Source organism: Aotus nancymaae, unplaced genomic scaffold, assembly GCF_030222135.1.
Source record: "Aotus nancymaae isolate 86718 unplaced genomic scaffold, 86718_ANA_hifiasm-v0.15.2.pri h1tg000008l, whole genome shotgun sequence".
Lineage (NCBI taxonomy): Eukaryota > Metazoa > Chordata > Mammalia > Primates > Aotidae > Aotus > Aotus nancymaae.
Window position 1 is genome coordinate 15,748,423 of NW_026988419.1, and position 27,962 is coordinate 15,776,384.

Genomic DNA, 27,962 nt, shown 5'->3' on the forward strand with positions numbered 1-27,962 from the left:
ACAGTTTATTTGAACAAACAGCAATTCATGAATCATCTGCCTTTCTTTTCCATTCCACATTATTTCTTGAAGATCTTTCCATGTCCATCCATAGAACTACTTCATTATTATCATTATTTTTTAGAGACTGGCTTTCACCATGTTGGTCAGGCTGGTCTTGAACTCCTGACCTCAGGTGATCTGACTGACTCGGCCTCCCAAAGTGCTGGGATTACAGGCTTGAGCCACCGTGCCCGGCTGAACTACTTCATTATTTTTATATTTTGTTTTACTTATTTTTGAGACAGAGTCTCCCTCTGTCACCCAGGCTGGAGTGCAGTGACGTGATCTCGGCTCACTGCAAACTTTGCCTCCCGGGTTCAAGTGATTCTCATGTTTCAGCCTCCTGAGTAGCTGGGATTACAGGTACCTGCCACTGTGCCTGGCTAATCTTTGTATTTTTGGTAGAGATGGGGTTTCACCATGTTGGCCAGGATGATCCGGAACTCCCAAGCTCAAGTGATTTGCTCACCTCAGCCTCCCAGAGTGCTGGAATTACAGGTGTGAGGCACCACACAATGCTCTACTTCATTATTTTTAAAGATTCTTTTTTTTTTTTTTGAGACGGAGTTTCGCTTTTGTTATCCAGGCTGGGGTGCAATGGTGAGATCTTGGCTCACCGCAACCTCTGTCTCCTGGGTTCAAGCGATTCTCCTGCCTCAGCCTCCCGAGTAGCTAGGACTACAGGCACGCGCCACCACGCCCAGCTAATTTTTGTATTTTTAGTAGAGAAGGGGTTTCACCATGTTGACCAGGACGGTCTTGATCTCTTCACCTCGTGATCCACCCGCCTCCGCCTCCCAAAGTGCTGGGATTATAGGCGTGAGCCACGCGCGCCCGGCCTAAAGATTCTTTTAAGGAACAGCTTACTGAGATACCATTAACCTACTATCATAATTTGCAGTCTGTCTTAAGAATGCCATCCTTGTTAAAGAAATGTGCTTTGTCATATTACCAGAAAAAAAAAAAAAGAAAAAGAGAAGAATGTCATCCAATGAATTTTATTAAATTACTGAGTTGTACAACCAGCGCCATAATCCAGATTTAGGATATTTCCATCACTCCAAAGGGAACCCTGGTGCCTGTTGTGGTCAATCCCTTTTCCCACCCCCAGCCCCCGGCGACACTCTTCTGCTTTCTGTCTGTATAGCTTTGTCTTTTCTGGACATTTTATGTAAATGGAATCATACAATATGTGGTCTTCTGATCAGCTTCTTCCACTTTGTATGTTTTATTTTATTTTATTTTTTGAGACAGAGTCTCACACTGTCACCCAGGCTGGAGTGCAGTGGCACAATCTCAGCTCACTGCAATCTCCACCTCCTGGGTTCAAGCAATTCTCCTGCCTCAGCCTCCTGGGTAGCTGGGACTACAGGCGTGTGCCACCATGCCCAACAAATTTTTCTGTATTTTTAGTAGAGATGGGGTTTCACCATGTTGGTCAGGATGGTCTCGATCTCCTGACCTTGTGATCTGCCCGCCTTGGCCTCCTAAAGTGCTTGGATTACAGGCGTGAGTCACTGTGCCCGGCCCTGCATGTTTTATTTTTATTTTAATTTATTTATTTTTTGAGATGGAGTCTCACTCTTGCCCAGGGTGGAGTGCAACGGGGTGATCTTGGCTCACTGCAACTTCTACCTCTAGGGTTCAAGCAATTCTCCTGCCTCAGCCTCCCGAATAGCTGGGATTACAGGTGCCTGTCACCATGCTTGGCTAAGTTTTGTATTTTTAGTAGAGACGAGGTTCCACCATGTTGGCCAGGCTCGTCTTGAACTCCTGACCTCAGGTGATCCACCCACCTGGGCTTCCCAAAGTGCTGGGATTACAGGCATGAGCCAACCTGACCAGCTCCACTTTGCACGTTTTAAACATTGTTTTCAAACCATTGCATTCACAGTATTCCATAGTGTGGCTGCACCTTCAAAGTGTTTTAACCAATTCCCCTAATGATGAACGTTTAGGTTGTTTCTGAGCTTTGACTTATAAAAAATGCTAGAGGAGTATCCTGTACACATTTGTCCACCTAGATGTGTATTTCTGTAGGATAGATTTATAGTAGTATAATTCCTGGATCAGAGATTGTGTCATTAAAGTATATATCATAAAATTGCCTTCTTAAAAGATCGTTCCTACTTCCTCTCCTACTGGCAATGGATGGTAATATCTTCTAATCTGGTGAATTCTGATCCCCGAACTATAGGACGCAAAAGCTTCCACTCCACTCCCTGCTGTGGTTCCTTGCAATGACCCAGGTTGTTCTTTTGTTCTTCTGATCACTGTTTCTTTATTTTTTCCTTCATTTTAATGATGAAAAACATTTTTATTGTGAATAGCACACATACCACAGGTTACAGAAAACTAACGTTTATAGTTTAAAAAATAATAATATAATGGCTCTCAAGCAACCGTCATGTAGGATAAGAGAGAGAACATGATCAGGGCTCTCTAAAGCCCTGGTGTGCTCCTCTCTTCCCCAAACCTTTAATAAATATCACCTGAACCTTTGTGGGAATGGTTCTTTTTCCTTAGAGTTTGCACATAAGTTGCGTGGAGGATTTGTACCGAGTCAGCATAGATAAGATAGAACCGCGTTTCTCCAAATTCTCTTCCTTTCACATTTCCAGGTCAGCGGGGGGCGAGAAGGGACCTTCTATGTGAGATCTGGAGCTACAGCTACATTCTGTTTCAGCTCAGGAAGGTCAGCGTAAGGCGCCAGACACCACCTATGATGTCGCTTATCTGCCGGCTCCTGTAGGCGTGGGGCCTGAGCTGGCCTGTAGTTCCTCAGGTGTGGGTTTACCTGCCTGGTGTGGGGTGCCAGCTTCTCCACAGGCCATTCACACACTGAACTTGAACCAACGCAGGTGTTAGTCCATCCTGATAGGTTCCAGCTCCTCCTTGTTATCCCCTGCTTCACATCCATCTTTTCTTCCAGGCTGCCCGTCCTATCAGCTTCAAATCCCAGACAAGAAGCAAAGCCGACAGCCGGACACTAATGGTTTAACCGGCTCCCACAGTTGGCGAGGGTCAAATGCCTGTCACAGATTCCTCCTCCCAGTGGTGTTGCTTCTCTAATTGGCCCCTGCCTGATGGATATGCGTCCTCCATAGAGGGGTTCATTGTGGTTGTCTCTGAATTTGTGTTGGGCTCTGATTGTGTCTTTATTTTTCTTTCTTTCTTTCTTTCTTTTCTTTCTTTTTCTTTTTCTTTCCTCCTTCCTTCTTTCTTTCCCTCCCTCACTCCCTCTCTCCCTCACTCTCTCTCTCCCTCCCTCCCTCCCTCCCTCTCTTTCTTTCTCTCTCTCTTTCTTTCCCTTCCTTCTTTCCTTCCTTCCCTCTCTCCCTCCCTCCATCTCTCTCTTCCTTCCCTCCCTCCTTCCCTCTCTCCCTCCCTTTCTTTCTTTCTTTCCTTTCCTTCCTTCCCTCCCTCCCTCCATCTCTCGCTTCCTTCCTTCCCTCCTTCCCTCTCTCCCTTCCTCCCTGTCTCTCTCTCTTCCTTCCTTCCTTCCCTCCCTCTCTCCCCTCTCTCTCTTTCTCTTTTTCTTTCTTTCTTTCTTTCTTCCTTCCTTCCTTCCCTCCCCCCTTCCTCCCTCTCTCTCTCTTTCTTTCTTTCCTCTCTTCCTTTCTTTCTTTAACAGAGTTTCACTCTTGTTGGCCAGACCTCTGCTCACTGCAACCTCTGCCTCCCAGGTTCAAGTGACTCTCCTGCCTCATCCTCCCACATAGCTGAGATTACAGGCATGCACCACCACGCCTAGCTGATTTTTGTATTTTTAGTAGAGATGAGGTTTCACCATGTTGGTCAGGTTGTTCTTGAACTGCTGACCTCAGGTGATTCGCCCTCCTCAGCCTCCCAAAGTGCTGGGATTACAGGCATGGCCCACCGTGCCCAGCCACAATTGTGTTTTTAATTGTCCTGCCTGTCAGCTGAGAATAGGTGAACCCAGCCTGAGGCTGCTCCCATACCTGTGCCGCTGAACCTCCGCTGGGCCTCACCCCTATCAAGGTGACTGAGACTCTAGCAGCCCCAGCTCCAGGCATAGATGAGGGCAGGTGCAGACAACTGTAGACTGATCTTACCCATGTGAGTGAAATGGTCTGAAAACGTTGTATCTACATGTAGTATTTTATCTGTCTGTCAGGTGCTCAAACCAAAAAGCTAAATATTGGGTAAAAAAATGAACTGAACTAGGAACCTTATTTCAGCTCTACTACTGTCTAGCCATGAGATTTTGGCCATGTTGCTTTGGTGAAGCCTCAGTTTCCTCACTTATGTATGGAAATGGGGATCTTCAGCCCTCTTTGACTCTGCTATTGCATGGTAGTGTGGTTTTCCTTGCAGGTGTGCATGAGTTCGAATGTGACATGTAGACTGGGGTGCTCTTTATTTTTAATTTTTTTAATTTTTTGGAATGGAGTTTCACTCATTACCCAGGCTGGAGTGCAATGGCGCGATCTCAGCTCACCGCAACCTCCGCCTTCAGAGTTCAAGCGGTTCTCCTGCCTCAGCCTCCCGAGTAGCTGGGATTACAGGCATGCACCACCATGCCTGGTTAGTTTTATATTTTTAATAGAGATAGGGTTTCTCCATGTTGGTCAGGCTGGTCTCGAACTCCTGGCCTCAGATGATCCACCCACCTTGGCCTGCCAAAGTTCTGGGATTACAGGCGTGAGCCACTGCGCCCGGCCTGGGGTGCTTTTTAATGTCACCCACAATAGACAGGAGGCTGCCTTGATTTAATGAACAAGTCTCTGCCCATTCTGCAGAGACTGGGGATTGTGGTGGAGAGAGACATCATGAACTCGGAGAGACAGTCAAAAATAGACAATGGTGCTATGGTGAGAGGGGAAGCAAGAATGGCCAGTTCAGACCGAGCAGGCAGATCAGGCGGAAAGGTGCTGGACCCTGAGACCCTGGGACTCAGGCTCAGAACATCAGAGGGAGGAAGTCAACAATTCAAAGGCAAGCCCCAGATTCGCCTGTCTTGGGATATTTGTGCCAAGACTTCTTATGAGAGAGAGTCAGAGAGAGAGAAAGAGAGAGAGAAAGAGAGAGAGAGAGAGAGAGAGAAAGAGAGGGAGACTGGAGATAGAGATGAGTAACAGAGTTCACCTAAGCGTAGTTTAATCTCTGCCTCATCTTCCTAGGCTTATAGTATCCTTATTATCCTTGGAGAACCATGTTTCCTCCAGTCCTTGTTAGAGGAAAGAGCAGAGTCCTGAAACCAGAGTGAAGCGTAGTTTGGCCTCCTCCCTCTGGGAGTCGTCTCGGGGAGCCACCTGGTCCTTCAGCCTTGCCCAGGCAGAACACCATTGGTTCCTCTGGCAAGTTACGTCCTTGGAAAATACACGTTCCCCTGCATTTCCCTGCTACTGAATCAGAAGCTGTTCCCAAGACTGAGCCAGAGCAGCTGAGTCATGCTTGGTCCTGAGTTTAGCAAGTGCCCAGCATAGAATGAGCAGGGAAGAAGAGATTATTGTTGCTGAATGCAATAGGAAAGGCACTTTCGTGGCTTCTGGGTGGAAGTTCCCTGCCCCTCAAGCCCTCCAGCTCAGAGGTGTGCTTCTGCCTCCCTGTTATCTCCCAGATTTAGTTGTTAACCTAAGGGGACTGTTTGGGAACTGTGGACGTTCAATTCCTCTTGCCTCCTTCCTTCCTTCTCAGGCTGCTCAGAGCCAGAGCCCTTCTTGACTAAGACCCTGCAGAGACAAGCCCTAGGAATTCGAGCACCCCTAGGGCTAGGCGCTGTCTGATTTGGTCACTGCTGTGTCCCCCCACTCCCCGAAGAGTCAGCTCGCCACGCTGTTGGAGGCATGATTGGAATGTTTTATTTTCCCCTAATGACAGATTATAAACCACTTCCCCATTCTGCAGTTGGGTTCTCCTTTCAAAGCCAGAATGATGGGTGTGTGTTTGGGTGGGAGAGAGGGGAGAGGGAGGGACACTCACGGTAGGTGCTGCCGGCTGAGTTGGGAGAGCTCTCTGCCTTCCTGCTACCTGATCAGGGGGATTTGGTGAACTTACTCAACCCTCTGCATCTCCTAAGTCCCACCCCTGGCCCTCCTGACTAAAGCTTCACCCAAGGACATGAGACGCCCTAGAGTGTCCCAGAACACATTTCTTTCCATGATACGTGGTCTATAGCAGGAAGCTTGGGTTGGGGATGAGGGGTTGACAAGGCTGGGCTCCATCTCTATTTCATCTCTCTATGACACAACAAATAACAAAGAGTCTTTACTTCTTATAAAGACTCACTCAAGATCTCCGCTCACCCTTGCCCCACTTCTCTGTAGCAGTTTGGAAGCAGTAATAGAAACACCCAAGTAAAAATGGTTTATCAAAAAAAGTTATTTAATGAAATCATTTAACAAAAAATATAGGCAGGTGGTTCCAGCCTTGGTTTAATCAGCCTTGGTGATTAAAGTACCTTTTGGGGTTCAGGTTTTTTTTTTTAATTGATATAAAATATACATAACACAATTTACCATTTTAACCATTTTAAAATGTCAATTTCATGGCATTAATTACTTTCACATTATTGTACAATTACTACTTTGTATCTTCAGAACTTTTCAACATCCCAAACATAAACCTTGTGCCTATCAGGCCGTCACTTCTCAGGCTCACTCCTCTCAGTCCTGGTAACTACTGTTCTCTTTCTGTCTCTGTGAATTTGTTCACTCTCAGTACCTCATGTAAGTGGAATCAAAGTATTTATCTGTTTATGTCTGGCTTATTTCACTTAGCATAAAGTTTTCAAGCTTCGTCCATGTTGTAACAAGTATCGGTACTTCGTTCCTTTCTCAGGCTGAAGGATACTTCGTTATGTACATACCACATTTTGTTTAGTCATTCATTCATTCATGATCATTTGGGTTGTTTCTACCTTTTGGCTCCTGTGAATAATGCTGCTATGAATATTAGTGCACAAATACTGGTTCAAGTCCCTGCTTTCACTTGGTATGGGTCAATTCCTAGAAGTGAAATTGCAGGATCATGTGGTGATTCTATGTCCACTGTTTTGAGGAAAGCTGCCACACTGTCTTCCACAGTGGCTGCACCATTTTACATTCCCATCACCAATGCTCAAGAGTTCCGGTTTCTCCTCTACATCTTCATGGACTGAGATGGAGTCTTCTCTGTCACTCAGCTGGAGTGCAGGGGTGTGATCTCGGCTCACTGCAATCTCCGCCTCCTGGGTTCAAGTGATTTTCCTGCCCCAGCCTCTGGAGTAACTGTGATTACAGGTAACTGCCACCACACCTGGCTAATTGCTTTTGTGTGTGTTTTTAGTAGAGACAGGGTTTCACTATATTGGCCAGGCTGGTCTCGAACCCCTGACATCAAGTGATCTGCCCACCTCAGCCTCCCAAAGTGCTGGGACTACAGGCCTGAACCACCACACCCAGCCTGATTTTCTTTCTTTTGGTACTAGCCATCCTAATGAGCATTCAGAGCTGCCTCACTGGAGTGTAGATTTTCACTTCTTACAACGCAGAGTGCCATGGGCTCAGGGGCAGGATGGACAGAGCTCCAGCAGGTGACGTAGAAATTATGGTGAAGTGTGGGGCGCCAGGGCAGGCTTTCTAAACCATGCAAGGGAACCTAGTAAGAACGTGGCCTCCTCTGCTTCCTGTGACCACAGTGGGGGCTGCACTGACACTGAGATCAAGAAGAACCGGTGGACATGAGGCTTGGAAAGGGACTCTGAAGGGAAGGGAGGACACACGGGGCTGCACTTAGGCAGGAGGCTTTAGAGAGTAGTGGAAGTGTGCCCTGAAGAAGAGCCAACAAAGGAAGGCCTGCTGTCCTTGGGCAGGAAGTCCTTGCTGATCAGGCCATGTGTGGCTAGGATCCGGAGGAGTCCATGGCGAAACTTCTGGCCAATGAAGGCGTAGATGATGGGGTTGAGGCAGCTGTGGAAGAATCCCAGAATCTCTGTGGCATCCAGGGCCCGGTCAATGTCGTTACGGCGCTCACAGGTCTCCTTGATGATCTGGGTCCTCATGAGGGTGTCTGAGAGCAGGACCAGGTGGTAGGGCAGCCAGCAGAGCAGGAAGATGAGGACCACAGCAAAGATGACCCTCATGGCCCGGTGCTTCTGCCCCATATGGGCCTTAAACAGCGTGCGCAGGGTGAATCCATAGCAGAGCAGCATGACCAGCAGCGGCACAATGAAGCCAAAGGTCTGGGGCAGGATCCGCAACACCATCCGCCATGTTGCTGTATTGTTGCCCATATCCTCATAGCAGACAGGGCTAAAAGAGGGCGGGTAGATCGTCCTTCGGAAAAGCAAGACGGGCAGGGACAGGATCAAGGACAGACCCCAGATGCTGAGACATATGAACTTGACCAAGTAGCGCTTCTGGGTCAGTGTGCGTGTGGCATGGACAATGGCCAGGTAACGGTCCACGCTGATGCAGGCCAGTAGCAGGATGCCACTGTAGAAGTTGACTTCCTTCAGGAGCGAGACCACCTTGCACAGGGGTGTGCCAAAAATCCAGCCATTCACCTTGGAGGCAGCCCAGATGGGCAAGGTCAGGGCAAAGAGCAGGTCGGCCAAGGCCAGGTTCAGCAGGTAGACGTCGGTGACAGAGCAGCTGACCCTGCTGTATAAGATGACCAGCATCACGAGGGAGTTTCCCAGCAGGCTCAGCAGGAATACTAGGGCATAGATAATGACCACAAAATACCTGTTGATTTCCAGGGATTCTGGCTCACATGGGGCAGCATCTGTTAGAAGAGGGGGCAGGTCAGAGCTGTAAGTGTAATTAAAATCTTCAAAGAAATCTTCGAAGCTGTAGTCATCCAAGTTAATATGCTCCATTTTTGAGGAAAACTTAAATCCTGACCTACAGGAGAGAGATGAGGGTTACTGCACAGTAAATTCCCCAGATTCTTGCCCATCCACCCAAGAAACTGGGTTAGAATTCTTTGTGTTGGCTTGAGTATTACATTGAAGTAATTTTCCCTTCAAATTTGTAAGTAGTAACTCTTAGGTTATGAGATAAATTTGGTGATAAACGGTACATTTTATGAAAGGACCATAGTTCTCTTTAATATAAGAGAGAAATTCTTAGTATTTCTTTTAGCATCACCATCACATAAAACTTTGTAGAAAGTTCTCTTTGGATAATTCTCACAGAACACTCAATACTACCTGAATCCTTCAGTGGTGAGCATCTTTGGCTATTAAGGCTGGGTTTAATGTTCAGAAATGTGAGCCACCACTCAGTTCTTTCTTTTTTTCTTTTCGTCTTCTTCGTTTTTTTTTTTTTTTTTTTTGGTAGAGACAGGGTCTTGCTATGTTGCTCAGAATGGTCTTAAACTCCTGAACTCAAGTTATTCTCCTGCCTCTGTCTCCCAAAGTGCTGGGAATATAGGCATGAGCCATTGCACTCAGCCCCATTCAGTTTTTAGTCAGGAGATTAAGCAGGTCCTCCAATTGGGCTGTCCCCTCAGAAAAGATTGTGGTTTGACTATAAGGCTGAAACATGAATCCCTTTGTCCAATTTTCTGAAAGTTATTTCAAAAGACGTATTCTGGAAAATGGTTTGAACAATATTGGCATGGAGTTTTGGAAGGCTCGAGCTAGAAGAATCTTTAGTTAATTAGTAAGGCCCAGCATTTCTCTTTTGGGTAGAAGGAGGCCAGCTCTGGGAATGTGTGTGTAGTTTGGAAAAGTATATTAAAAATAATAAGCAAGCGGGCTGCCTGATTCTCTTTGTGGGTGGAAATGTAACAGGTTATTTGGGGAGCTCTGGATAGCCATGTGCTACTATGCGGGATGAGCAGACACAGCCAGTCCGCTCCCCAATAAGAGGGAGGGACGGCAGGAAGCAGAGAAAACGGGCTGCATTACCCTTGCTTGGCAGCTCTCTAGCCCTGCTGAGCCTTCCTGTTCTGCAAGTGTGTGCCTCCATCCAGCCCTGACTCCCTTGTTCCCCTCAGATTCAGTCTAGCTCTGCGGGCTCTGCCCTTGCCACAGGAACAGCAGAGATCCTGCTCTGGGGAAGCCTTGGTGTAGAGGGTGGGCTGCAGTTCAAAAATATTATCCCAGCTGGGTGCGGTGGCTCACACCTGTAATCCCAGCACTTTGGGAGGCCGAGGCAGGCGGATCACTTGAGGTCAGGAGTTCGAGGCCAGCCTGGCCAACATGGTGAAACCCTGTCTCTGTTAAAAATACAAAAATTAGCAGGCATGGTGGCACACAGCTGTAATCCCAGCCTCTCGGGAGGCTGAGGTAAAAGAATTGCTTGAACTCAGGACGCAGAAGTTGAAGTGAGCTGAAATCGCATCACTGTACTCCAGCCTGGGTGACAGAGTGAGACTCTGCCTCAAAAAAAAAAAAAATGTATCCCAGTTTCTCAAAGAAGAAGTCAACTAAAGCAAACAGCTCCCTAATTAGCTTCTTTCTGAACCACAAAATAGATCACCCTCCTGTCATTTCCTTAGAGTAAGGGATGACCATCCTACCACCAACCGTGTCCAAGTCCATAACCTACCCTCAGATGGAAACCAGTGTCAGAGAAAAACCAGGAAATCAAACGCCCCAGAACCCACTTCACACTCACCAGGCTGGGCACACTCAGAAAAAGATGCCTAAGAACAATGTGGGTGAGGAAGTGGAGAAGTCAGAACTCTCCCACATTGCTAGTGGGAATGAAAGATGGAGCAGCTGCTTTGGAAAACAGTTTAGCAGTTGCTCAGAAAAGTTAAACATAGAGTTACCTACCACATGAACCAGCAACCCCATCCTAGGTATATACCCAAGAGAACTGAAAGCTAATGTTCATAGCAGCATTCATCCTTAAGTCCAAAAGTGGAAACAAGCCAAATATCCATCAGCTGATGAATGGACAGACAAATTGAGGCACAGTCATGAGCAACTGAAAGACAGATCACATATACCAGTGGTCCCATAAGATTATGCTGTATTTTTAGTGTTCTTTCCTATGTTTAGATATACAAATAGTTACCATTGAGTAACAATTACCTACAGTATTCAGTATTTAGAAGCAGTAGGCTTTACCACATAGCCCATGCTACAAATCATATACTCCACGATGTTCACACGACGTATTTCTCAGAACGTATCCCCATTGTTAAGCAACCTAGGACTGTATTACATTCAATGGAATATTATTCAGCCATGAGAAGGAATGAGGAACTGATACACAATACGACATAGATGAACATTGAAAATGTTAGTCTAGGTGAAAGAAGGCAGACATAAAGGTTTTCCCATTGTGTGATTCCATATATGTGAAATGACCAGAATAGGCAAATGGGTTGAATCAGTAGAGACAGAAGGTAGATTGGTGGTTGCCAGGGGCAAGGGGAGTTGGAAGAGGGATGTTAATGAGTATGAAAATTTTCTTTTGAGTGATGAAAATGTTCTGGAATTAGTGGCGATGGTTGTAGAATATATTAAAAACTTTAAATGGGTGAATTTTGTGGTATGTAACTTACGTCTCAATTAAGAAAAAGATTAACCAGAGGGTGCACAGCCTTGCAAAGCAAACACAAATATTACAGCAATAACAACAAAAGTCCAGGGAGGATATCTCTTTAGCAGAAAGGAAGTCTCTGCTGTCATTCATCAGATGTAGCAAAGAAGAAAGCTTAAGAGGATTACGCAAAACTGAAAAAATAATGCCCTTTTCCCCCAAGAGTCATGGAATTCTTAGCCATCACCTTCCTGAGAAGCGATTACTTTCCCTTTTAAGAGACGGGGGCCAGATAAGTTGCATTCCCAGCATGCCAAGGCAACTGATAGAGAAGATTCAATCAGTTGATGAACCTAGAGAGGCGTGGGGATGACGGTCAGGCCCTGCCTGGCCAGCCTGAGGAGGTAGTGAGAGGGCTGGGAATACAGCTTACTGGACCAGTATGGCCAGCAAGACCTGAAAGAAGTCACCAGCTCTGCAGTCCCATGGTCGAGAACAAGTTTGCTTAGAAGCCCAGGGTATGTCCAATGAAGTCACGAGGTCAAAGGTGGATCACCTCTGAGAGCAGATGATTATAGATGCTCTTAAGGGAACAAATGACCCAGGAGAAGACCCATCTTTGAGAGTAGATATAGGGCATATTGGGTACAGAGAGTTTGTGCTCTTAGAGAGCAGAGCTTTGCATATATAAGCATTGGCTGTGAGAAGCCAGGGCTGGGGCTGCTGCAGAAACTGCCTTGTCAGCACAGGGAGCAGTGGCAGAGCATGTTTCACAGGTAAATCCTCATTGTGGATAACCTAGTGCTCAGCTGTGCTGGGGGTGGGCTGGAGGTGTATGGGTGAGCTCATGTTCCCAGGCATTATGGGTCAACTTGAGGTTCCAGAGGGAGAGCATGGTATTAAGTCAACCTGCATATGGTCCACTCACATTCTCTTCAGTACAGAAGGTAGAGAGCTCAGCAAGGAGAACCAGGTCAGGCCAGTGACCGACAGCTCCTGGGGTAGGGAGTAGGGGTGTTTGTTGTGATGTCTGTTTTTCAGTTTACCAATCTCTACAGAGGATGACTTGGCAGTTAGAGGGACAAACTAAGGGAAGGAGATGACATGTCTGAGGTCTACATTGTCCTCACAGGTACATGATCTCCATGGCTCATTATAAATAGGTATGATTAGGCCCTGTTCATAGAAGACTGAGGCACAAGGAGGATCAGCTGACCTAACAGGAAGTCTCAGCACCCAGCTTGTGATCTCAGGGTGGAGAAGTGCTACAACCAGGATTCCGGTCCAGTGAGGTGTAAAGGGCTCCACTTGTGTTATTTGTAGACTCTAGCCCTGCCTCTTAAAAAAAAGTGCACCTCATATATTAAATGTATTTATAAGCTAAGTTCTTGAGATATCATTAAATCAACCTGTATATTGTGCACTCACATCCTCTGATGTTTTGTGCATTGTTTCCTTTTGCTGTTTCTTAGGCCCAGAATGAAAGAAATAATTCTTGCAGGGATGATAAACCAAACACCCTTCAACTGCTGGGTCCGGCTGACCACCCAGTCATATTTTCCAGGATCAAATAGGGGCTTCCTTGACTTAGGGAAAAAAATGCCAGCCCCTTAGTGACTCATGGTAGTTTGGAAATTCCATAGATGATGGTGTGAATTCTAATTTATTACATAAAAATGCTATGGAACGAGAGACATTTACAAGATCTCAAACATCTAAGGCAATCTTTTTAACAACAAAACAATTAAACAGTCATTTTAATACAATTCCAATATTCTTTCTCTCTATAAATATAATCCACAGTCCAGGTGCAGTGGCTCATGCCTGTAATCCCAGCACTTTGGGAGGCTGAAGTGGATGGATCACAAGGTCAGGAGATGGAGACCATCCTGGCCAACATGGTGAAACCCTATCTCTACTAAAAATACAAAAATTAGCCGGGCATGGTGGTACACGCCTATAATTCCAGCTACTCAGGAGGCTGAGGCAGAATTACTTGAAACCAGGAGGCGGAGGCTTTAGAGATTGTGCCACTGTACTCCAGCCTGGGCAACAGATCAAGACTGTCTCAAAAAAAAAAAAAAAAAAAAAAATCCACAAATATTTGCATTTAGTGTAGGTAAGTGGGAAGTCAACAGTGCTTGGCCCATCCTCAGACCCAGTCCTAGCCCAGGCAAGGAGGGCTGGTTGAGTCTTGGAAGGCCACCAGGCCAAGGGAAGAGGATGGACAGCTGGTTGCCCTGAGGGGTTGGAGAAGGTTGTCAGGGGGAGGAACAGAGATTCTTCCTTTGGGGATGGGGAGCCCCAAAGCGAGAAAATGAAGAGGCCAAGGGGTGAGGGTGAGGGGCCCCCAAGGGTGGGGAGAGATGCTTGGGATAAATGTAGGTTTAGTGTCAAGGGGAACAGAGGACAGAGACATGCTAGCTGGTGGGAAGGGTGGGTGTTCCAAGACTTACCAGGATGCTGGGCTTTTCACCTGTAGGACACCTCCAGGACAGCAGCTGCAGCCTATGAAAGGGAGGTGGTGGTGAGAACACAGTGGAGGAAGTGAGTGGTGGATTAGGTTGCTCAATGCAATTCAGGGGTGGAGCTCCTGAGGGTGCGGGATGATTCTGATAAATTTGAATAATTAGTCCCCAGGTTAGACCTCAGATGCATAGTCATTTCATGGACTCATAGAGTTTATATTGGAAAGGGACCTGATGGGTTTTCTAGCTAGTCTTTCCATTTTACAGATGGGGAAACTGAAGCCCAGAGAAAGGAAATGGCTTGCCCAGGATTGCATGGATTTCTCTGATCTTTGCTGTATCTCAGAGTCCCTGGCTCCTTCAGCTGCCCTGTTTGAGTCTCCTGGCACTCCAGCTGCCTCAGGTTCCCCCCTCATACCCTTGGCAATAGTACTAAAGCTCTTGAATGTCTTTCACGTTTCGAGGGGGAGCAGCACACTAAGACGACAGAGCTGGACTGAAGCTTCTGGTGAGTCTGGTGGTGTTCCTGCCTGAACCTGACACATCTACTCCTCGGCCCCACTCCTGCCTTCATCTTACCCCTCACTCCCCAACCGTCTTGTGCTCTGACCACAAGTCCATCTCAGGGTAATGATACTCCTTCTTGGTTCATACACTTAGCATTGGGTCTGAAGACCCCAACTCTGCAGCAGCTACCACCCTTGGAGCCAAGACCCTCTAATTTGGAAAGAAAGCCTTTCGGTAGAAGTGAAGATCCCACCCAAGTCCAAATACAGTTTTCAAAACAGTATTGAGTGACCCTAAGAATGTATTTTATCAATTTGCTATTGATTACAAGTGAATGAATTAATCCAGGTAGAGCCATGAACGCTAATTCTGCTCCCTCCCAAGCTCTCTCCTCCGTTACTCCTTACCCTGTCTCCTGCTCCATGCATCCCAGGGCCCAGAGAGGATGCAGAGCCTGTGGCAGACACCCTTAAGCTGCCTACCTATCCCAAGGAAAGAATCTTTGAGACCAACTGTTCAGCAAATGTTCCTTAGTCTTCATTACATCTCTTTCTCGTACTGGGGAAGAATGCGATGCCACCTGGCCAGTTGATGTGAAAACCAGATAGAAGCCCATTACACATGGAGAGAAGCAGATGAGAGCAGAGCTGGCTGAGCAAATTCTGGGCAAGTGACTTTTCCTTTCTGAGTCTCAGTTTACTCATCTGTAAAATGGGGCCAATGCAAAATACAACTCATGGGGTTGTGGTAAGGATGAAATGTGGGATTGCTTGTAAAGCACTTAAGACATATGTAAAGTACAATGTTAGCTTTCATTGTTGTGATCATTATTATTGGAAAGTTTATTCACTGATAACATGCTGCCTCTCTCACCACATCCCCAATCAATTGGAAACAGTGGGCAGTGGGGTCTGCTTTCAAGGCTGACTTTGATGACATGTAATTTGCTTTGACCTGTGTATTAATTGTCATATTAACTGTAATGTTGAATGTCTGCCAGGTTCTGGCTTCTGGGCAAAGTGCTTTTCAGAATTTATGTCAGTTAATCCTCAGGACAACTTCATGAAGTAGGCACTTTCTGGATGAGGAAATGAAAACCCTGAGAGGTTAAGAAACTTACGTAGAGTGACACAGCTGAACTAGGTTTTCAGCAGTTTAAAACACTTCTAAAAATCTGCTCTCAAATCCTATATCCTGTTCACTGTAATAAGGAGCAGGATCCCAACCTCAAGTTTCTGAGCTCCATTAGGTACCTCCCTGTGTCTCAGACAGCCAGATACAAAGGATGTAAAGAGGGGAGTCTGGATTTGACATTTCCTAGTCAGCCTCTTTCTTCATGCCCCTTAGGTCAATTTCATTTCCATAGAGATCACTGCGGTTATACATAGGGTGGAGTGAATTAAAAAGCTGGCTTCCGGTGTGGTGGCTCACACCTGTGATCCCAGCACTTTGGGAGGCTGAGGGAGGTGGGTGGATCACTCGAGGCCAGAGATCAAGACCAGCCTGGCCAACATGGTGAAATATCCTTTCTACTAAAAATGCAAAAATTAGCTGGGTGTGGTAGTGCACACCTGTAATCCTAGCTACTTGGGAGCCTGAGGCATAAGAATTGCTTGAACTTGGGAGGCAGGAGTTACAGTAAGCTGAAATTGTGCCATTTCACTCCAGCCTGCGCAACGGAGTGAGAGCCTGTTTCAACCAAAACCAAAACCAAAACAAAAACCTGGCTTCTAATCCTGGTTCTGCCATTTATGGGCAGGGTGAGCTTGAAGTCATTCTTTCTGGGCCTGGTGTGTGCCTTTGGAAAATGGGAGCTTCTTCTAAGTCTGTTCTGTCTAGCATGGTAGCTACTGGCCATGTGTAGCTATTTAAATTTAAATTAATTAAAATAAAGGCCAGGCAAGGTGGCCCATGCCTATAATCCCAGCACTTTGGGAGGCCGAGATGGGTGGATCGCTTGAGCCCAGGAGTTTGAGACCAGCCTGGGCAACATGGTGAAACCCTGTCTCTACAAAAAAAAAAAAAAAAAAAAAAAAATCAACAAAACATTAGCTGAGTGTAGTGGTACGTGCCTGTAGTTGCAGCTACTTAGGAGGCTGAGGTGGGAGAATCACCTGAGATCTAGAGGTTGAGGCTGTAATAAGCCAAGATCATACCTCTGCACTCCAGCCTGGGCATTGGGGTGAGACCCTGTCTCATACACACACACACACACACACACACACACACACACGGGAAAAAAATGAAAATGAAAATTCAGATCCTTAGTTACACTAGTCACATTTCAAGTGCTCAGTAGCCACATGTGACTAGTGGCTACCATATTGGGTAGGGCAAATCTAGAACAATTCTATTACTGCAGAAAATTCTTTCGTACAGTGCTGTCTAGGTGAAGAGTTAGTTGTCTTTAGCTCTAAGGTTCTACACTTCTCAGGGGCCTCAGAAGAGGCTGAAGTTTCCAGATCCCTTCCATTAGAAGTACGTCCCCAGCATCTCAGACTGAACAGGTCACCTACCTGCTGTTATTGGAGTGGCCACCGAAGTCTTCAATATGCCTCAAGGTTGGGTGGTAGTCAGAGCTGTTACACAGAAAAAAAATGAAGCAGCCTGGACGATGAAACTTCTGGGTTGAGAGGGGGGAAATCCAGGAGGCCCTCGTGGGGAGGTGTTCCCACAGAGGAACAATAAGGTCTGTCCTGGGACTTTGACCCAGGACAGGTGCCACCTAGTGATTCTGGGATGAGCGCTGTGGATTTTCACATCTTCCTGTCTGATGGCTTCTGGAGGAGCCTACCAGTCTGAAGGTGGAGATTTGCCTACCCACCTTCTGTCTCTGAGTGTTTTGAACCTGTACTTCCTTTTTTAACAGGGAAGATGCAGGCATCCCAGCCCCCCTCAACAGACTAGTCTGAACTCACACACAGTTTCTTCCTTCTTTCCAGGGTCAGAGTGAGAAATGTCCCCCCTTCTGTTTCTGTTGAATCCCCTACACCTGACTGTGGGACCCATTGCCTCTCTGATCCTTGAGGATCCTGCTTTCTCTCCCCTCTGTCCTGGCTCTTTTCCTTCCATCACACCTTACTCATGCCTTTATCACATTCCCTCTGTCCTAGTACCCTTTTGCTAACACAGCTGCTCTCTCTACTTCCTCTGCTGCTCAACAAATACACTGCAATGGGCTTCCTTCCTACTGCTCCACTGAAACAGCTTTTGCCAAGGTTTCCAATGACCTCTGGGTTGCTACACCCAGCAAATTCATTTTTTTTAGACCAGACTGCTTTTTTTCCCCCTAAGACAGCAGATTGAGGCAGTGTTAGCATGCCTGAACCAAACTGCTTTTCTTCCCCCTAAGACAGCAGATTGGAGGCAGTGTTAGCATGCCTCTCCTACTTGGAAGGACAGAGTAGTGTGCAGAGATTCACACTGTGAAATTTTTTCTCCAGGAACAAATGCAGGAAGTGAACAAGAAAACTGGAAGAATCCACAGAACTTTTGAAAGAAGTGGCAGGCTGCAGCCTACTCTGTGAGAAAGACAAAAAACTCACCTCTAGGTAGAATAGTACTGGACTCAGGAAGGAGAAAACGTCTGCCTATTTTCAGCGATCACCACTGCTTACAACGTCCTGACTAACCAGAAGTCCTGAGTCTGTCCATGTGATAAGTTCACTATAATTATAATCAGCACTCTAGGCCTATCTACAGCCAAGGAATCTTGCAGAGTTTATGTCACTCCCCTCCCACTTCTGTCAGAGGTGGTGCTGGTATCCACTGCTGGGAGTCTTGAAGACAGGTCACATTACTGGATCCCTTGTAGACACTCCCCAGCACCAGGCCAGAGTCTGGCTAGACCCAGAAGAGCACTGTAGTCTGGCTCTCAGGAAGTCCCATTCTTAGAGGAGAGGGGAGAACATCACATCAGGGGAATACTCTGTGGGACAAAAGAATTTGAATGGCAGGCCTTGAGTCCCAGATCTTTTCACTGGTGGGAAGTTTCCTACAGCAGAGATACAATTGCCATGCTGGGCAGAGGAGGAAAAGTTTGCACCTCTACCCCAAAAGGCAGGCAGCCTCTGGTATTGTGAAGGGTCTTAGAGAAGGGGTCCTTGTTCCCCCTGCTATACCACTGCAGACAGAGCTGGGGCTTCTCCCAAAAGAATGCAGCATTGATGCACCTATAGACAGCCTTCCTGGAAAAAACCAGGGTGATTGCATCCCCATGGGAGGAGCACTTTTCACATTCAGGCTTGCATGACAGGCAGTCACAATTTCTCTCTGCTTGGAATATCAACATTTCTACAGATGAAAAGAACTGCCTGTCTGATCTGAATAGCCGGAACTCTGGGACAGGAGTGAGGCTGGGAGGTGAATAGCTTTCCAGCTGGCCTGGTGGGGTCTTGAGGTAGCTCCTACCCTTAACCCTGAGAAAACCTCAGCACATCTAATTGAGATCTCTCCCAGCCACCTTCATCAAGGCTGAGATCTCTGCCTACCATTGGGTATTACATCTACCCACCTGCTTTAGCTACAACTGATGCCTACCCAGGGATACTTCCCCTACTGGTCTGAAGCCTGAATGATCAACTCAGTAAATAAAACATTGGGGGAAAATTAAATAAATAAATAAAGAGTACACCATGAGAGAATGAATAAGCTTAAAGAGATTCCTGCCATTTCAACCCCATAGGAGACAGTAAACCTTCCCACACACCAAGTACATAACTACCACCACCAAGATCTGGGAAAGCCAGTGAACAAAGACTCTAACTAAGGAACTCACACAGAGTCTTCACTCCTAAAAGCCAAAAGTCTTCACCCATGAAAACCAAGGATCAAATTAGGCTAAAATAAGCTATAAACATTAAAGTCAGGTCCTTAAGAAGAAAGAAAAAGAAATTAAAAAAAATAGTCCAATCAAAAATAATTCAAGAATAACTTGAAAATAATTCAAGAAAAATAATTCAAGAATAACTAGTCTACCCAAATGAGAAGGAACCAGAAAAGTAATTCTAAGAAGGGCTAAAGGAAGGAGCTTTATCCAATTTTCACTGGTTTCCAAAATTAATTTTGTAAGAGTACTTTTTAAGGTACGATTCATGCACTCTACCTGTCCAGAACTCTGGGGTCCGTAGGCACAATGGAGTTTCCATTGGAGAGCTAACGCCTTGCTGACAAGATTTAAGCAGAAATATTAAACCCAGCATGGACAGAGATATTCATGGCCTGGGGGTCTGGAGAATCAGCAATCTAGGAGTCTTATAACCAGTAGAAGTAGAAATAAGGTTATAGCCAATGCTCCTTGCCACATAGAGAATGCTGTAGCAGGAGAGAATGTGTCTTCTGCTTGGCTTTGTATCCAAGGTACCTCTGATGCTTCCACGACATCCTTTAAATTAAAAGGATAAACTATTGCAGAAAGATAAACAGTTGCAGATGTAGGGGCTTTCAGTTATCAGCAGACACATTCCAAGGGGCTGCTGGTACCACCAGCAGACGCATCCCCAGGAGAGGCTGGTATAGCTTAACTCAGTATCTTATCAGCAAGGACATTCCTGGGTCTGCTTGGAGTCTGCTTAACCCCGCTACGTGCTCAGGGGAAGGTAAAAAAAAAAAAAGTTGGCAGCGGGGTGGGGGCAAGCGAAGAAGCTAACATGGAGTCTGTACAGCTCTTAGCTAAGAAAGAGTCAGTTAGGCTAACAAAGGGTAGGTTACCACAGTAACACCCCTGAAAGATCACACTAACTCTCCAGCAATAAATCCAAACCAAGATAAATTTTTGAAATACCAGATAAAGAATTCAAAAGGAAGGATTATTATTATAATTATTATTTTTTGAGATGGAGTTTCACTCTTGTTGCCCAGGCTAGAGTGCAATGGTGTGATCTTGGCTCATTGCAACCTCCACCTCCCGGGTTCAAGTGATTCTTCTGCCTCAGCCTCCTGACTATCTGGGATTACAGGCATGTGCCACCACACCTGGGCAATTTTTGTATTTTTAGTAGAGATGGGGTTTCTTCATGTTGACCAGGCTTGTCTCAAACTCTTTGCCTCAGGTGTTCCACCTGCTTTGGCCCCCCAAAGTGCTGGGATTATAGGCATGAGCCACCATGCCTGGCCTAGAAGATTGATTATTAAGCCACTTAAGGAGATATCAGAGACAAGTAAAAACCAATGTAAAGAAATAGAAAAAAAAACCAGTTCATGTTATGAATGAAAAAATTTCCAGAGAGGTATATGTCACAAAGAAAAACCAATCAGAACTTTTCTTCATAAATCACCCAGTCTCAGGTACTTCTTTATAGCAGTAATGGAGTAATACACCTAGGCACTAGTTTCTCCAGATCTTTAATGTTTAACTTATGTATTCATCAAAATTATAGTAAAGAGCTAGTGGAAATTAACCCTGGTTGCTAATGAAAACCTGACTTCCTGCATAAGAATTCATATAAACTCAAGGTAAAGGAAAAAAGATATTCCACGCAAATGGAAACTAAAACCAAGCAGGCGTAGCTATTCTTATTTCAGATAAAACAGACTTTTGAGCAATAACAGTAAAAAAAAAAACAAAAACAAAAACTAAGAAGGGCATTATATAATGATAAAAGGATTAGTCCAACAAGAAGATATTACAATTCTAAATTTATATCCACCTAACACTGGAGCTCCCAGATTTATAAAACAATTACTAACAGACCTAAGAAATGAGATAGATAGCAACACAATAATAGTGGGGGACTTCAATACTCCACTGGCAGCACTAGAGAGATCATCAACATAGAAAGCCAACAAAGAAACGATGGGCTTAAACTGCACCCTAGAACAAGTGGATTTAACAGATACTGACAGGACATTCTTCCCCAAAACTGCAGAATATACATACTTCTCATCAGCACATGGAACATTCCCCAAGACAGTACTTATGATAGACCACAAAACAAGTCTCAATAAATTTAAGAAAATAAAAATACCAAGTATCTTCTCAAACCACAGTGGAATAAAACTGGAAATTAACTCCAAAAAGAACTCTCAAAACTATACAAATACATGGGAATTAAATAATCTGCTCTTGAAAGATTTTTGGGTTAGCAATGAAATCAAGATGGAAATTAAAAAATTATTTGGGATGAATGATAATAGTGATACAATTTATCAAAACCTCTGGGATACAACAAAAGCAGTGCTAAGAGGAAAAGTTCATAGCGCTAAATGCCTATATCAAAAAGTCTGCAAGAGAACAAATTGACAACCTAATGTCACACCTCAAGAAACTGGAGAAACAAGAACAAACTAAACCCACACCCAGAAGACGAAAAGAAATAATGAAGATCAGAGTAGAACTAAATGAAATGGAAACAAACAAAAACAATATAAAAGATAATGAAGCAAAAAGTGGTTCTTTGAAAAGATAAACTGAATTGATAGACCATTAGCAAGATTAACCAAGAAAAGAAGAGAGAAGATCCAGGTAAGCTCAATTAGAAATGAAACTGGAGATATTACAACTGATAACACAGAAATACGAAAAACTATTCAAGGCTACTATGAACACCTTTATGTGCGCAAACTAGAAAAGCTAGAGGAAATGGGTAAATTCCTGGAAACATCCAATCCTCCTAGATTAAGTCAGGGAAAAATAGAAACCCTGATCAGACCAATAATAAGCGGTGAGATTGAATCAGTAATAAAAGTTGCCAACTCCAAAAAGTCCAGGACAAGATGGAGTCACAGATGATTTCTACCAGACATTCAAAGAAGAATTGGTACCAATCCTACTGAAACTATTCCAAAAGATGAAGAGGGAATCCACCCTAAATCATTCTATGAAGCCAGTGTCACCCTGATAACAAAACCAGGAAAGGACATAACAAAATATGAAAACCATAGACCCTGATGAACATGGACATAAAAATCCTCAATAAAATACTAGCTAATGGAATCCAACAGCACATCAAAAATATAATACATCATGATCAAGTGGGTTTCATCCCAGGGATGCAGGGATGTTTTAACATACACAAGTCAGTAAATATGATACATCACATAGATAGAGTTAGAAAGGAAACCATATGATCATCTCAATAGACACAAAAAATTTAATAAAATCAAACACCTTCAACAACATAGGCATTGAAGGGACTTAGCTCAAAGTAATAAAGCTATATATGACAAACCCACAGCCAACATCATGCCGAATGGGGAGAAGTTGAAAGCATTTCCCCTGAGAACTGGAATAAGACAAAGATGGCCACTTTCACCACCCTTATTCAACATACTACTGGAAGTCCCAGCCAGAGCAATCAGACAAGAGAAAGAAATAAAGGCCATCCAAATTGGAAAAGAGGAAGTCAAACTTTCCCTGTTCACTGATGATATGATTGTATACCTAGAAAACCCTAATGACTCATCCAGAAAGCTCCTAGATCTGATAAATGAATTCACTAAAGTCTCAGGTTACAAAATCAATGTACACAAATCAGTAGCATTGCTACCTAACAACAACGACCAAGCTGAGAATCAAATCAAGAACTCAGTCCCTTCATAACAGCTGAAAAAAATAAAATAAAATGCCTAGGGATATGCTTAACCAGGGAGGTGTAACCTCTTTACAAAAAAAACTACTAAACACCACTGAAAAATCATAGATGACACAAACAAATGGAAACACACCCCGTGCTCATGGGTGGAAAAATCAATATTTTGAAAATGACCATACTGCCCAAAGCAATCTACAGATTCAATGACATTCCCATCAAAATACCATCATCTTTCTTCACAGAACTAGAAAAACAATCCTGAAATTCATATGAAACCAAAAAGCTGCAAAGCCAAAGCAAAACTAAGCAAAAAGCAAATCTGAAGACATCACCTGGCTACAAATTATACTACAAGGCTATAATTACCAAAACAGCATGGTACTGGTATAAAAATAGGCATGTAGACCAAGGGAATGGAATAGAGAACCCAGAAATAAAACCAAATACAACTATCTGAACTTTGATAAAACAAACAAAAACATAAATTGGGTAAAGGACATTTCAATAAATGGTGCTGGGAAACCACATGTAGAAGAATGGAACTGGATCCCCATCTCCCATCTTATACAAAAATCAACTCAAGATGAATCAAAGACTTTAAATCTAAGACCTGAAATCATAAACATTCTAGGAGATAACTTTGGAAAATCTCTTCTGGATATTGGCATAGGAAAAGAATTCATGACTAAGATCCCAAAAGCAAATGCAACAAAAACAAAAATAAATAAATGGGACCTAATTAAACTAAAATGCTCCTGCATAGCAAAAGAAATAACCAGCAGAGTAAATAGACAACCCACAGAGTGGAAGAATATATTCGCAAACTATGTATCCGACAAAGGACTAGTATCCAGAGTCAAGGAACTCAAACAAATCAGCAAAATAAGCATCTGACAAAGGACTAGAATCTAGTATCTAGAATCTATAAGGAACTCAAATAAATCAGCAAGAAGAAACCAATAATCCCATCAAAAAGTGGGCAAAGAACATGAATAAACATTTCTCCAAAGAAGATATGCAAACAGTCAACAAGCATGAAAAAAACACTCAACATCGCTAATCATCAAGGAAATGCAAATTAGAACTGCAATGAGATGCCACCCAACTCCTGCAAGAATGGCCATAACTAAAAAGTTAAAATAACAATAGATGTTCGTGTAGATGTGGTGAAAAGAGACCACTTTTACACTGATGGTGAGAGTGTAAAGTACAACCACTGTGGAAAACAGTGTGGAGATTCCTTAAAGAACTGGAAGTGGAACTACCATTTGATCCAGCAATCCCACTCCTGGGTATCTACCCAAGGGAAAAGAAGTCATTATATGAAAAAGACACAGGCACACACAGGTTTATAGCAGCACAATTCACAATTGCAAAAATATGGAACCAACCTAAATGCCCATCAGCCAATGAGTGGATAAAGAAAACATGGTTTATATGCACCATACAATACTATTCAGCCATAAAAAGGGAAAAAATAATGTCTTTTGCAGCAACTTGGATGGAGCTGAGGCCATTATTCTAAGTGAAGTAACTCAGGAATGGGAAACAAAATATCGTATGTTCTCAGTTATAAGTGGGAGCTAAGCTATCAGGATGCAAAGGCCCAAGAATGTTATAATAGACTTTGGGGATGCAGGGAATAAGGTTGGGAGGGTGAGGAGGGATAAAAGACTGCATGTTGGGTATAATGTACACTGCTTGGGTGACAAGTGCACTAAAATCTCAGAAATCACCTCTGAAGAACTTATCCATGTAACAAGAAACCACCTGTACCCCAAAACTATTGAAATATAAAAGAAATGCACAAATACACAAAACTGTTTTAATATGACAAAAATAAAGCATGCATATTGTGAAGGATACAAGCAGTGAAAGCACGGAAGCACAGCTGGAAAGTCTCCCTTCCATTCCTCTTTTCACCCATGTCTTTTCCTCAGGTAACTACTGTTTACAACTTGGTGTGTACATTTTCCTGGAATTCTCCTTATGCAAATACAAACATGTTTTCCTTCCTTCATTTCATAATAAAAAATACATGTCTACTGTATAATATATATGTATATATCTTGTCTCAAGTGATCCTGCCATCTTAGCCTCCTGTATATCTGAGATTACAGGTGTGAGACACTGTGCCCAGCTGAATTAATTATTCTTATCTGTTTCCCTTTTTCTTTGGATTGTTATTTTGTTATTTTTTTTTTTTTTGGCCTCAAGCGATTCTCTCACCTCTGCCTCTCAAAGTGCTGAGATTACAGGCGAGAGCCACTGTGCATGGCAATAAACATACTTTTTTTTTTTTTTTTGAGACTGAGTCTCACTCTGTTGCTTAGGCTGGAGTGCAATCTTGGCTCACTGCAACCTCTGCCTCCCAAGTTCAAGCCATTCTCATACCTCAGCCTCCTGAGTAGCTGGGACTACAGGTGTTCACCACCACTCCTGGCTAATTTTTGTAATTTTAGTAGAGACGGCGTTTCACGCCATGTTGGCCAGGCTGGTCTTGAACCCCTGGCCACCAACCTTGACCTTCCAAAGTGCTGAGGATTACAGGCACGAGCCATCACTCCCAGCCTTGAATTGTTATTTTGTTATTGATTTGTATGAGCTTTTTATATAATTTGGGCATATTATGTTTCGAATATTTGTCAATTATGTTAAGACATTTTCTTCTTATCTGCTGTATGCTTTTCAACTTTATTTACGGTGGGAAGTTATTGTCCAGGTCTAGCTTAAACTCTATATCATTGAATCCCACTGATCCACTCTCCTCTATTTCCTTTGATCTCTCTTGGTCTTGTTTGTTGCTCTATTTCTTAATTTATTCCTCAAATATTGAGGTTCCTGAGGATTCTACCTCAGTTTTCTTCTCTTCTCACTCTACCTGCTCTCTTGGCGAGTCCACTGGTTTTCATGGCTTCAGATGCCATCCAATATGTGCCAGGATCTCCCATACATACTGCTCCCAACAGGTGTCTCCCCTAACTCCAAACTCGGACATGTAGTTACCTCCTGAAATCTCCCTGAGAGCCCACAGATGTTGCAAATTCAACATGTAGAAAACTGATCTTTTGTCTTTCCTGACATGTCTTTCTCCTGAGTGGTTCCTTGTTCAATCATCTGCCAAACCAGAAATGTACCTGCCCCTCGCTCTTCCCCTCCTTAACATCACTCCTGACTGTCTCCTCCTCACCGTCTTCACTGACAGTGTTAGGCAACACTTTATTCTCTCTCAACTCACCTAAGGCAGTAGTCATGCAATAGTTGTGGGTTCTAGACTGGGCTGTGTGAGTTAGGATCCGCCTACCTGGCCCTGGACTTTGGTCAAGTGATTTAATCTCACTGGGTCTCAGTTTCATTGTCTGTGAAGTGGGTATAAGGAAAGCAGCTCCTACATGGGGTTGTTATGTGGATTAAATGAGTTTTTGTTGATACACACTTAGAACGTTGCTTGGCTCTGTCAGCTGCTCCTCATCCTCCTCTTCCTCCTTTCTCCCTCTCCCTCCTCCCCTAAATGTTCTCTGCCTCAAATAGTTCCCCCTTCAACCCACCCTCCAGTCTACTGCCAGAACAAGCTTCCTAATAGTACAGGGGATATGAATTTGATCACTTTCTTTTCATCTTAAAATTAATCAAGGAACCTGGGTACACTCAGGTAAAGTCAGACTCCTGAGCTGGTCACCTGGCATCTTCCGTGTAACTCCTGTTACTTCTCCAACCCTGTCACCTCAGGCTCCCCCGACCCCCAACACAGAACCCTTGACTCCGGCCACAGGGAACCACTTACAGTCCCCTCAACCCCAAAGTTGCTGTTCTGGTTTCCCTTGGGGTCTTGGCATGTGCTTCCCTTTTCCCTGGGATGGTCTTTTCCACTCTTTTGGCTTGGCCAACTCTCCCTTTGCCTTGCAAGTGTAGCCAAGGGTTTATAATTGATCATCCATTTGGCTGCTGCTTCCCCCATGGTGAAGTTCTTGAAAGCAGTGGTTTCATATATATTTTTATCTTTGTATCTCCAAACCAATCATATCATAGATGCCTAATACATTTTTGTTGAGCACTGAATAAATTGACAGGTAGGGGAAACTGATGTACATTGGAGCATCCCAGTGACAACTAATTTAAAGAAGTAATTACGTTGCCCCAATTACCCAGGGCATCCCCAGCCTATGAATACAGATGAAGTCACATCAATAGCAACAACCTGGATGGCGCTGGCTCAGGGCCCATGTGCTCCTGCTTCAGCCCTGTAATGAGCTCCTCAGGGTCTTGGGGAAGTCTGTTGGGGCTGTCTCCCGCATGCTCCTCTGGGCTTTGCAGTTGCTGGACATGCACCCTAGGTCACCACTGAGGAAGGACGGGTGTACTTACGGTGCTAGGCTCTGGGAGGTCTATGGTGGTCTTCATGGATCTCTCTGCTTGAGAGTCCCCAAAGTCTAACAAACTTTTCTGATTTCTTTTTGGAGCTCTTTTGCTCTCCACTGGACTCGGTGCAGACTCATCAGGGGCAGTGTTGAGCTGGATGTTGGTCTTCAGCATTGCCCTTCTTTTCCCCAAACAGTGGGAGAAGGTCCAGCTCACCTATTCCTGGCCCCTGATTCCCGTCTGATGAGAGTTCTCTTCCAGGAGCAGCCTCCTTGCTCTGTGAAATGGGCTTCAGCCAGTCCCCCTCCCTACCCCGAGAACACCCAATCAATTCATCAGGAAGGTCTGAACTTTGTGCTGGAGTTCCTGCTAGAATATGACTTCTGCTATAGTAAGAACCCTGCCCTAGTAAAGATAAGTGAGTGAGCCTCATTTCCAGAAAGGGACTGCTGCCCTTGAGGGTAGTGGCAATTCTATTGCTCTGATTGCTCTAGGAACCCCTCCAACCCCGCTTTCTCCCCTCACCTTGTTATTGTGTTTGCTAAGCAGAAGTTCTCATGAGCTCTCCAGGGCAGAAACTACTGCTGCAAAACTCTTGCTCTATGTGA

At 44.5% G+C, this 27,962-nt stretch overlaps 1 protein-coding gene across 6 annotated transcripts; it reads right to left on the reverse strand.

Moving 5' to 3' along the window:
- Nucleotides 1–6,369: 6,369 nt before the first annotated feature.
- Nucleotides 6,370–27,682, reverse strand: CXCR2 (C-X-C motif chemokine receptor 2). Of its 6 annotated transcripts, none has more exons than XM_012446239.3 (4): nt 27,361–27,680; nt 16,981–17,043; nt 13,946–13,997; nt 6,370–8,891 (listed from the first exon to the last, which is right to left on the reverse strand). In XM_012446239.3, the coding sequence occupies exon 4, from the start codon at nt 8,864–8,866 to the stop codon at nt 7,793–7,795; it is 1,074 nt and encodes a 357-aa protein (XP_012301662.2). In that variant the 5' UTR covers nt 8,867–8,891; nt 13,946–13,997; nt 16,981–17,043; nt 27,361–27,680; the 3' UTR covers nt 6,370–7,792. The 6 variants fall into 6 exon arrangements, with proteins under 6 accessions (XP_012301662.2, XP_012301665.2, XP_012301668.2 ...); XM_012446242.3 differs by lacking the exon at nt 27,361–27,680 and having other exon boundaries at nt 6,370–8,648; nt 8,733–8,891; nt 16,981–18,060; XM_012446245.3 differs by lacking the exon at nt 16,981–17,043 and having other exon boundaries at nt 6,370–8,772; nt 27,361–27,682.
- Between the last annotated feature and the right edge of the window lie 280 nt (nt 27,683–27,962).